Below are 12,196 nucleotides of genomic sequence, written 5' to 3' on the forward strand. Positions count from 1 at the left end.
AAACAACAACAGACCCAGAGCAGATCCCTGTGGCACACCACTATTCACAGGCATCCAGTTAGAGAGATAACCCTCTACTCCCTGGCTTCGTCCACGAAGTCCACTAAAGTCCAATTTACTAACTCATCTTAAATGCCGAGCGACTGAAGCTTCTTAACCAACCCTTGTCAAAAGCCCTGCTAAAGTCCATGTGGAAAACATCCTTGCCTTCATCGATTTTCCTGGTAACTTCCTCAAAAAGCTCGCTAAGACTGCACAAAGCCATGGAGACCATCCTTAATCGGTCCAGGGACCCAGTGAACGGGATTCATGACTGTCCATCGTCATCCATCCACGTCACTGGGCTCCAAAGCAAAGTGCGGAGAGGAAGCTTAACCTCCAACTCCACCACACCCCTACCCTTCAACCCTAACCTGACCTCCAACTCCTCCACACCCCTACCCTTCAACCCTAATCTGACCAACTCCACCACACCCCCATCCTTCAACCCTAATCTGACTAACTCCACCACACCCCTACCCTTCAACCCTAATCTGACCTCCAACCCCACCACACCCCTACCCTTCAACCCTAATCTGACCTCCAACTCCACCACACCCCTACCCTTCAACCCTAATCTGACCAACTCCACCACACCCCTACCCTTCAACCCTAATCTGACGTCCAACCCCACCACACCCCTACCCTTCAACCCTAATCTGACCAACTCCACCACACCCCTACCCTTCAACCCTAACCTGACCTCCAACTCCTCCACACCCCTACCCTTCAACCCTAATCTGACCTCCAACCCCACCACACCCCTACCCTTCAACCCTAATCTGACCTCCAACCCCACCACACCCCTACCCTTCAACCCTAATCTGACCAACTCCACCACACTCCTACCCTTCAACCCTAATCTGACCTCCAACCCCACCACACCCCTACCCTTCAACCCTAATCTGACCAACTCCACCACACCCCTACCCTTCAACCCTAATCTAACCTCCAACCCCACCACACCCCTACCCTTCAACCCTAATCTGACCAACTCCACCACACCCCTACTCTTCAACCCTAATCTGACCAACTCCACCACACCCCCATCCTTCAACCCTAATCTGACCTCCAACCCCACCACACCCCTACCCTTCAACCCTAATCAGACCAACTCCACCACACCCCCACCCTTCAACCCTAATCTGACCTCCAACCCCACCACACCCCTACCCTTCAACCCTAATCTGACCTCCAACCCCACCGCACCCCTACCCTTCAACCCTAATCTGACCTCCAACCCCACCACACCCCTACCCTTCAACCCTAATCTGACCAACTCCACCACACCCCTACCCTTCAACCCTAATCTGACCTCCAACTCCACCACACCCCTACCCTTCAAGCCTAATCTGACCTCCAACCCCACCGCACCCCTACCCTTCAACCCTAATCTGACCTCCAACTCCTCCACACCCCTACCCTTCAACCCTAACCTGACCTCCAACTCCTCCACACCCCTACCCTTCAACCCTAATCTGACCTCCAACCCCACCACACCCCTACCCTTCAACCCTAATCTGACCTCCAACCCCACCACACCCCTACCCTTCAACCCTAATCTGACCAACTCCACCACACCCCTACCCTTCAACCCTAATCTGACCTCCAACCCCTCCACACCCCTACCCTTCAACCCTAACCTGACCTCCAACTCCTCCACACCCCTACCCTTCAACCCTAATCTGACCTCCAACCCCACCACACCCCTACCCTTCAACCCTAATCTGACCAACTCCACCACACCCCTACCCTTCAACCCTAATCTGACCTCCAACTCCACCACACCCCTACCCTTCAAGCCTAATCTGACCAACTCCACCACACCCCTACCCTTCAACCCTAATCTGACCAACTCCACCACACCCCTACCCTTCAAGCCTAATCTGACCAACTCCACCACACCCCTACCCTTCAACCCTAATCTGACCTCCAACTCCACCACACCCCTACCCTTCAAGCCTAATCTGACCAACTCCACCACACCCCTACCCTTCAACCCTAATCTGACCTCCAACTCCACCACACCCCTACCCTTCAACCCTAATCTGACCAACTCCACCACACCCCTACCCTTCAACCCTAATCTGACCAACTCCATCACACCCCTACCCTTCAACCCTAATCTGACCTCCAACCCCACCACACCCCTACCCTTCAACCCTAATCTGACCAACTCCACCACACCCCTACCCTTCAACCCTAATCTGACCTCCAACCCCACCACACCCCTACCCTTCAACCCTAATCTGACCAACTCCACCACACCCCTACCCTTCAACCCTAATCTAACCTCCAACCCCACCACACCCCTACCCTTCAACCCTAATCTGACCAACTCCACCACACCCCTACCCTTCAACCCTAATCTGACCTCCAACTCCACCACATCCCTACCCTTTGACCCTAATCTGACCTCCAACTCCACCACACCCCTACCCTTCAGCCCTTATCTGACCAACTCCACCACACCCCCATCCTTCAACCCTAATCTGACCTCCAACTCCACCACACCCCTACCCTTCAACCCTAATCTGACCTCCAACTCCACCACACCCCCATCCTTCAACCCTAATCTGACCTCCAACTCCACCACACCCCCATCCTTCAACCCTAATCTGACCTCCAACTCCACCACACCCCTACTCTTCAACCCTAATCTGACCAACTCCACCACACCCCCACCCTTCAACCCTAATCTGACCTCTATCTGCCCTCTCAGTCCCTGAGACCATCCACACAAACTTAGGAAGCAACTAAGGCCAAGCCATCACCTCAATGGAGACTGCAGTTCAATGTTGTATTGACTGAAAGATACTCCCCTCCTCCAGTAAAAGGTAAAATCTAGGGAATTTGATGGGAATGTTGGAATAAACTCGGATTAATTTAATTAGAGTAGGGATTAGTGTCAATGGGTGGTAGAACTTGAAGGGCCTTAAGCGCTGTTTCCCTGCTCTTACCATGCCAATTCCCCTTAGCTCTCAATTCCTCAATCATTCGAAAACCCCGAAGGGTAGAGAATTCGAGCCATTTGCCGCGCACAAAGAAGCTGTAGTGTACTCACGCCTGTGCCCAGCGAGGGTGCCTGCAGAGGGCAGCTGCTGTAATCACTGTACATTGAGCCTCCCAGGTCCACCTCTGACATCTCGCTCACCGTCTGCACGGAGGCCACACTGCTCGTCATTGGGGCCATGGAGAAGAACATCTCTGAAGTCACTGGCAAAGGGAACAGGACGTTATGGACACGAGGCGACCACCAAAGCTTCACTCACACACCTCACCCCAACAACCATCGCAGCCCCCTTCCATCCGAAGCAGTGAAACTCTCCCCGATGAGTCAGCCGGTCAGAGACAAGGCGAGGATTCGGAAATGTGGCTCACTACGGTGCCACAGAATTCCAGCATCAGATTATTTCCTGAGCAGTCAACGCTCGTGGTAGGGAAGTGCGACTGGATAGTAGGAGCCATCTGGCTGGTAGGCTTGGAGACGCAAGGGGCTGCAGACACTGGAATCTGGAGCCACGTACAAACAGCTGGTCGAGCAGCAGAATATGGACTCTGAACGTTCTGTTCTACAATCTCAATGTACTGATGCTCCACATTCTCTTAACCTCCATCCTTCATCCCTCGCCTGCTCACCCTCGTCTCAGCACTTCCACCTCCCTTCCTTCTACCAGCCACTCACTCTCGGTCCTGACACGGGGCTTCAACCTGAACCACCTACAATCCCTCAACAACAAGAGATTCTGCAGATGCTGGAAATCCAGAGGGACAGACATTAAATACTGAAGGAACTCGGCAGTTCAGGCAATATCCATGGACAGGAACAAACAGGGCTGAGACCCTTCATCAGGGCTGGAAAGGACTCCAGTTTGGCTCCCCTCTTACCCATTCTTTTCCCTCACCTACCTATCACCTCCTCCCTCCTTTCCCTCATGGTCTACTCTCCTCTCCTTTCAGATACCGTCAGAGCCCTTTACCTTTTCCACCAAGCACCTCCCAGTTTTTTCATTTCATTCCCCTTCCTATGTCTTAGCCCTTACCTGGCCTCACCTGCCACCTGAACTCCTCCCCCTCCCCAACAACTTCCTCTGGCTTCTGCCCCCTTCCTTTCCAGTCCTGAAGAAGGGTCACGGCCCAAAACGTCACCTGTTTATTCATTTTCATCAATGTTTTCTGACCTGCTAAGCTCCTCCAGCATTTTGTGTGTGTTGCTCTGTATTTCTCTCGTGCCCCCAGCGGCTTACTGGCTGTGAAAGTTAGTGCCTGACTGGCCCACCCAATATCCTTGCTAAGGAACCCCAATCCGAGCCTAGACAGCCTCTGCCACCGTGTTTCCCCACCCTCCCTTCAGAATCTGACAATGTTTCAGGAGAGGATTTGGAACAATATGGTGCTCATGCCTGGGAAGGGAGCTCCCTCCAAAGCCCAGCCCTGCTAACCGAGCTCGAGGACAGGCCTTACCCCCGTTCTCGGTGCCCGTGAGCAATTCGAACTCTTCGGCCCGGGAACGCGCCAGGCTCTGGCCCGAGTGAAGCTGCTTGTTGAGGTCCTGCTCAATCAATTTGAAATCCTCGGGGTCGAGCGGCCGACTCCTGCTCAGCTTTTCCGTCAATCCACTCACTTCTGCAGCAGGGGAAGGGAGGTGGGCAAAATGGAGGAAACGCAGTGGTTACAACACCGTCCAATGCGAGGCCAGGTCGTTGGGTGTACTTAAAGTGGAGGTTGATAGGTTCTTCATAAGTCAAGGTGTCAGAGGTTACAGGAAGAAGGCATGAGAATGGGGTTGAGAGGGAAAATAAATCAGACGTGATGGAATGGTGGAGCAGACTCAATGAGAGACTGAACTAGCAGAAGCAAAGGGTGTTGGGAATAGTGAGGGTGGAGCGCCGTGGGAGGGGTGTGGGACAGGGGGCAGGGACGGAGTGTCAGGGGCGGGTACAGACACACCCAGCCCTGAGACACCAGGCAAGGTCATTTGATTCCAAACAATTGGTTTATTGATCATTACAGAATGTCTCTCTGGTGCTTCCCGCTCCCTCCCCTCTCCCTTCCCCTTTTCCCAACCATGATTCCCCTCTCCCTGACCCCTTCCCACTCTCAGTCCACAATAGAGACCCAGATCAGAATCAGGTTTATCATCACTCACACACGTCAGGAAATTTGGTGTTCTTTTTCTTGCAGCGGTAGTAATTTCTGTGCAAGTCTTACACACCCCAGCTATATACATACATGCAGTTCTCTATTCGCAGAGATCCCGACCAAGAGAGGTGACAGGGTTCACTCTCCTGACTGTACTGAATGAGTTCTGACAATACGGAATTGAGCCTGGAGTTATCCGCCACAGAAAACAGGTCCTTCAGCCCAGTCTCGGAGCAGAGGGCACAGATACAGAGGATGTTTCCTATAGTGGGGGAGTCTAGGACCAGAGGACACAGATAGAGTGGATGTGGAGAGGATGTTTCCTATAGTGGGGGAGTCTAGGACCAGAGGACACAGATAGAGTGGATGTGGAGTGGATGTTTCCTACAGTGGGGGAGTCTAGGACCAGAGGACACAGATAGAGTGAATGCGGAGAGGATGTTTCCTATAGTGGGGGAGTCTAGGACCAGAGGACACAGATAGAGTGGATGTGGAGAGGATGTTTCCTGTAGTAGGAGAGTTTAGGATCAGAGGACACAGATAGAGTGGATGTGGAGAGGATGTTTCCTATAGTGGGGGAGTCTAGGACCAGAGGACACAGATAGAGTGGATGTGGAGAGGATGTTTCCTATAGTGGGGGAGTCTAGGACCAGAGGACACAGATAGAGTGGATGTGGAGAGGATGTTTCCTATAGTGGGGGAGTCTAGGACCAGAGGACACAGATAGAGTGGATGTGGAGAGGATGTTTCCTATAGTGGGGGAGTCTAGGACCAGAGGACACAGATAGAGTGGATGTGGAGAGGATGTTTCCTATAGTGGGGGAGTCTAGGACCAGAGGACACAGATAGAGTGGATGTGGAGAGGATGTTTCCTATAGTGGGGGAGTCTAGGACCAGAGGACACAGATAGAGTGGATGTGGAGAGGATGTTTCCTATAGTGGGGGAGTCTAGGACCAGAGGACACAGATAGAGTGGATGTGGAGAGGATGTTTCCTATAGTGGGGGAGTCTAGGACCAGAGGACACAGATAGAGTGGATGTGGAGAGGATGTTTCCTATAATGGGGGAGTCTGGAACCAGAGGACACAGATAGAGTGGATGTGGAGAGGATGTTTCCTATAGTGGGGGAGTCTAGGACCAGAGGACACAGATAGAGTGGATGTGGAGAGGATGTTTCCTATAAATGGGAGAGTCTAGGACCAGAGGACACAGATAGAGTGGATGTGGAGAAGATGTTTCCTATAGTGGGGGAGTCTGGAACCAGAGGACACAGATAGAGTGGATGTGGAGAAGATGTTTCCTATAGTGGGGGAGTCTAGGACCAGAGGACACAGATAGAGTGGATGTGGAGAGGATGTTTCATGTAGTAAGAGAGTTTAGGATCAGAGGACATTGCTGGTGGGGAGGATGCTGCCCCCCAGTGTTCACTCAGCAGAAGACAAGCTGTATTGCATTCGATTGCAGACTGCTGCAACGTTCCTAGATTTCACGTGTGACTGCACTTTTCTGATATCTCATATGTGCCCTGAGCTGCATGCGACTGTGTTTTGCACCTTGGCCCCAGAGTTGCTTCTGGCTGTATTCATGGGCATTCATGTATCGTTGAATGATAGTCAACCTCGTTACCTTTTCATGGGATTTTGCTATTTACTCTCTGACGCCTCATTTACTCCACTGCAAATTTGACCGGAATCCAGGGAGGATATAACAATGCCCTAGAACTTGGCAAATCTGGTCAAAGTCCAACCTGTTGTGAGAGGTGGATACAGGTAGGGGCTGTGGTGAAGCTCTACAGGGGATACAATGGATTACAGAAACATTGATGAACTCCAACCAGACTGTGAGCGACGGAGATGGACGGTCATCAATGGTCTGTGCCCCACCGGGAGCTGAGGGCCCAAGAACAAGTTGGTCAGGGTGTAGAGCACAAAAGTTGGGAAGTCATGTCACAGATATTTCATCTTTTTTAAATTAATTCCATGAAAATTCAGTTAATTGATGCAGCTGCTTAATTGGGCCACAACTGGATTCCACTCTGTTTGGGTAGACAGGGACTGGTTAGGGGCAGTCAACATGACTTTGTGTCTGATCAAACTTTTTCAAGGAAGAAAGCAAGAGAGTGGTAGCAACACACACAAAACACTGTAGGAACTCAGCAGGCCAGGCAGCGTCTATGGAAAAGAGTAAACGGTCAACGTTTCTGGCCGAGACCCTTCATCAGGACTGCTAAAGTTAACAAATTTCACGACACATGCCAGTGATAATCAACCTGATTCTGATTAGTGGACAGCGAGGAAGGATATCAAAGCTTGCAGCAGTACTGGTCCCCAATTAACCATACGAATCCACGGCATACGAATGAAATTAGTCAGTAGAGTACAGGAGAGTTGTGGATAGTGAGGAAGGCGGTGAAAGGACACAGCAAGACGTAGACCCACTGGAGATATGGGCAGGGCATGGCCGAACCTTGGGGAACAAGCCCACAGCTCCCTGGAAGTGACTGGGATGGTGAATAAGCCATACGGTGAGCTTGCCCTCGCTGTGCAGATCCTGGAGTAGAAAAGCCGTCAGTCACACTGCAGCTGTATAAAACGTGGAGAGCAGTGTGGAAGGAGGTGCAGGGCAGCTTCACCAGGATGAGGAACAGATTTGAGGGCATGAGCTAGAACGAGACGTTAAACATGCGCAGAGGGAGCTAAAGGAGAAGATCAAGGTGGCTGAAGAGGAACCCAGGAGTGTGCTGGAGAACAAGCTTGGGCAGAGTAACCCACGGGAGGTGGGCGGAGGACACGGGGGGGGGGGGGGGAGGAGGGACGGGGACACGCAGGGAGGCACGGGGGAAACGGGGGGAGGGACGGAGGACATCACTGGCTTCAATCAGCCCAGCTGGAGAGCCTCCGAAGGTTGGCACTTCCATTCTATCCTGGATAATGGACTCCCTGACTGGCAGTCCAGAGTTTGTGCTGCCTCAGAGCTGTGTGTCAGACATGGCTATAAGCATCGCTGGGGCCCTTCCTGCTTACCCTGTATAACCTCAGACTTTAGATACAACACTGAGTCATGTCATCTGCAGAAATTCTCTGATGACTCAGCACTAGTTGAGGGAAGGCAGGAGGATGAACACGGGGCCCTGGCAGAGGACTTCTCTGAACGGTGCGAGCTGAATCATCTGCAGCTCAATACCAGTGGAACAAAGGAGTCGGTGATGGGCTTTAGGAAGACAAAGCCTGCACTACTCCCTGTTATTACTGATGGTGAGGACTCACACTTCCCTGGGGGGGCACCTGGATGACAGAGTTGAGTGCAGCACCAACACAGAGGCTGTGTTCAGGAAGGGCCAGAGTCTCCTCTACTTCCTGAGGAGACTGAGATCCTTAGGAGTATACAGGCCTCCCCTTAACACGTTGTACCAGTCTGTTGTCACCAGTACAATCCTCAATGCAGAGGTGTGCTGGGGCAATGGCATCAACACGGGGGATGCCAACAGGCTCAATAAACTGATTAGAGAGTCTGGCTCTGTTATAGGAGTCAAACCGGACACACTGGAGGCCGTGGTAGAACAAAGGACCCTCCGGAAAATCCTGGCAATTCTGGACAATGTTTCTCACCCTCTGCATGGCTCCTTGGCTGAACAGAGGAACACTCTCAGTAACAGACTGAGACAACTGCGCTGCTGTATGAGCTCATTCTCACCTTCAGCCATTAGGCTCTATAATGAGTCAGCCTACAGCCGGGGACGTGATGACCCCCTCCTGTCAGACTGTTTAAGCTCTGTTTACCACACCTTGCTATCACGGAAACCCTGTGCAATACTACCATCACTTCTTATCTGGACAGTGTGAATGTGTATAATATTGCACGACCATCTTATTAGTGTGAACATGGAAATCTTGTAAAGCTTGTAACCTTTGCCTTGGAAATCTTGTACATCTTATTTTTAAGGTGACTTTTTTAAAAATTCTTTCATACTTCTCTTCTAATATTTGTATATCCGTGCACTTGTAATCTACTGTGACAGTGCAATTTCCTTTGGCATCAATAAAGTCTGGACAAACGGGTTATTTTCATTGGAGCAGTGGAGGTTGAGGGGAGACCTAATTGAGGTCTATCAAATTAGCAAGTATCAAGCATCTCTCTCTCTCTCACACACACACACACACACACACATATATATATATATATATATATATATATAAATACAGGTATGAGGAATTTGTGTGGTGTGTTGGTCAGGGTGCAACATGTGACAAAAAATGTCAACACTTAACAATTACAAAGGATAAAGAATTATTTAAAAATGAAGACAGAAGTACAGGTATGGAATAAAATGTGCATAAATACATAAATACCTGCACGTATCTACAACGTAAACAACTTTATAAAAACTGGCTGAGCTAACAGATGGGGGGTGGGGGGGAGGGACTGGTGGAACAGGTTAACAGCATTGGGGAAGAAATAATTAAAATGTGAGAAATTTTCATTTTAATAGCCCTATAGCGCTTTCGAGAAGAGAGCTTCCTACACCGTCCCGTCACACACTCCCGGGGTCAGACAGAGAATGACCCTCCCTCCACACTGTCCCATCACACACTCCCTGGGTCAGACAGAGAATGACCCTCCCTCCACACCGTCTCGTCACACACTCCCTGGGTCAGACACAGAGTGACCCTCCCTCCACACCGTCCCATCACACACTCCCTGGGTCAGACACAGAGTGACCCTCCCTCCACACCGTCCCATCACACACTCCCGGGGTCAGACACAGAGTGACCCTCCCTCCACACCGTCCCATCACACACTCCCTGGGTCAGACACAGAGTGAACTTCCCTCCACACCGTCCCATCACACACTCCCGGAGTCAGACACAGAGTGAATCTTCCTCCGCACCGTCCCATCACACACTCCCGGGGTCAGACACAGGGTGAAGCTCCTTCTACACTGTCCCATCACACACTTCCGGGGCCAGACACAGGGTGAAGCTCCTTCTACACTGTACCGTCACACACTCCCTGGGTCAGACACAGAGTGAATCTCCCTCCACACCGTCCCATCACACACTCCCGGGGTCAGACACAGAGTGAAACTCCCTACACCGTCCCATCACACGCTCACGGGGTCAGACACAGAGTGAAGCTCCCTCCACACTGTCCCATCACACACTCCCGGGGTCAGACACAGAGTGAAGCTCCCTCCACACCGTCCCATCACACACTCCCGGGGTCAGACACAGAGTGAAGCTCCCTCCACACCGTCGCATCACACACTCCCGCGGTCAGACACAGACTGAATCTCCCTCCACACCGTCGCATCACACACTCCCAGGGTCAGACACAGAGTGAATCTCCCTCCACACCGTCCCATCACACACTCCCGGGGTGAGGTACAGAGTGAAGCTCCCTCTATACTGTGTATGATGAGATACTACAGAGGGAGCTGCACTCTGTATCTGACCCCAGGAGTGTGTGACGGTACAGTGTAGGAGCTTCACTCTGTGTCTGACCCCGGAAGTGTGTGATGGGACGGTGTGGAGGGAGCTTCACTCTGTGTCTGACCGCGGGAGTGTGTGATGGGACGGTGTGGAGGGAGCTTCACTCTGTGTCTGACCCCGGGAGTGTGTGATGGGACGGTGTGGAGGGAGCTTCACTCTGTGTCTGACCCCAGGTGTGTGTGGTGGGACGGTGTGGAGGGAGCTTCACTCTGTGGCTGACCCCGGGAGTGTGTGATGGGACGGTGTGGAGGGAGCTTCACTCTGTGTCTGACCCTGTGAGCGTGTGATGGGACGGTGTAGGGAGCTTCACTCTGTGTCTGACCCCGGGAGTGTGTGATGGGACGGTGTGGAGGGAGATTCACTCTGTGTCTGACCCCGGGAGTGTGTGATGGGACGGTGTGGAGGGAGATTCACTCTGTGTCTGACCCCGGGAGTGTGTGATGGGACGGTGTGGAGGGAGATTCACTCTGTGTCTGACCCCGGGAGTATGTGATGGGACGGTGTGGAGGGAGATTCACTCTGTGTCTGACCCTGGGAGTGTGTGATGCGACGGTGTGGTGGGAGATTCAGTCTGTGTCTGACCCCGGGAGTGTGTGATGGGACGGTGTGGAGGGAGCTTCACTCTGTGTCTGACCCCGGGAGTGTGTGATGGGACGGTGTGGAGGGAGGGTCACTCTGTGTCTGACCCCGGGAGTGTGTGATGCGACGGTGTGGAGGGAGATTCAGTCTGTGTCTGACCGCGGGAGTGTGTGATGCGACGGTGTGGAGGGAGCTTCACTCTGTGTCTGACCCCGGGAGTGTGTGATGGGACGTTGTGGAGGGAGATTCACTCTGTGTCTGACCCCGGGAGTGTGTGATGGGACAGTGTGGAGGGAGATTCACTCTGTGTCTGACCCTGGGAGTGTGTGATGCGACGGTGTGGAGGGAGATTCACTCTGTGTCTGACCGCGGGAGTGTGTGATGGGACGGTGTGGAGGGAGCTTCACTCTGTGTCTGACCCCGGGAGTGTGTGATGGGACGGTGTGGAGGGAGCTTCACTCTGTGTCTGACCCCGTGAGCGTGTGATGGGACGGTGTAGGGAGCTTCACTCTGTGTCTGACCCCGGGAGTGTGTGATGGGACGGTGTGGAGGGAGATTCACTCTGTGTCTGACCCCGGGAGTGTGTGATGGGACAGTGTGGAGGGAGATTCACTCTGTGTCTGACCCTGGGAGTGTGTGATGCGACGGTGTGGAGGGAGATTCAGTCTGTGTCTGACCACGGGAGTGTGTGAGATGGGACGGTGTGGAGGGAGCTTCATTCTGTGTCTGACCCCGGGAGTGTGTGATGGGACGGTGTGGAGGGAGATGCACTCTGTGTCTGACCCTGGGAGTGTGTGATGCGATGGTGTGGAGGGAGATTCAGTCTGTGTCTGACCCAGGGAGTGTGTGATGGGACGGTGTGGAGGGAGCTTCACTCTGTGTCTGACCCTGGGAGTGTGTGATGGGACTTTGTGGAGGGAGATTCACTCTGTGTCTGACCCCGGGAG

General features: G+C 52.6%; 1 protein-coding gene across 1 annotated transcript in view; it reads right to left on the reverse strand.

The window, feature by feature from the left end:
* The window catches only part of LOC140717863 (autophagy-related protein 2 homolog A-like), a 319,916-nt gene that overhangs the window by 246,025 nt on the left and 61,695 nt on the right, over positions 1-12,196 (reverse strand). The window contains 2 exon segments of the mRNA XM_073031584.1: positions 3,104-3,255; positions 4,504-4,665. Of these exon segments, the coding sequence (XP_072887685.1) occupies positions 3,104-3,255; positions 4,504-4,665 (314 nt within the window).

Source organism: Hemitrygon akajei, chromosome 28, assembly GCF_048418815.1.
Source record: "Hemitrygon akajei chromosome 28, sHemAka1.3, whole genome shotgun sequence".
Classification (NCBI taxonomy): Eukaryota; Metazoa; Chordata; class Chondrichthyes; order Myliobatiformes; family Dasyatidae; genus Hemitrygon; species Hemitrygon akajei.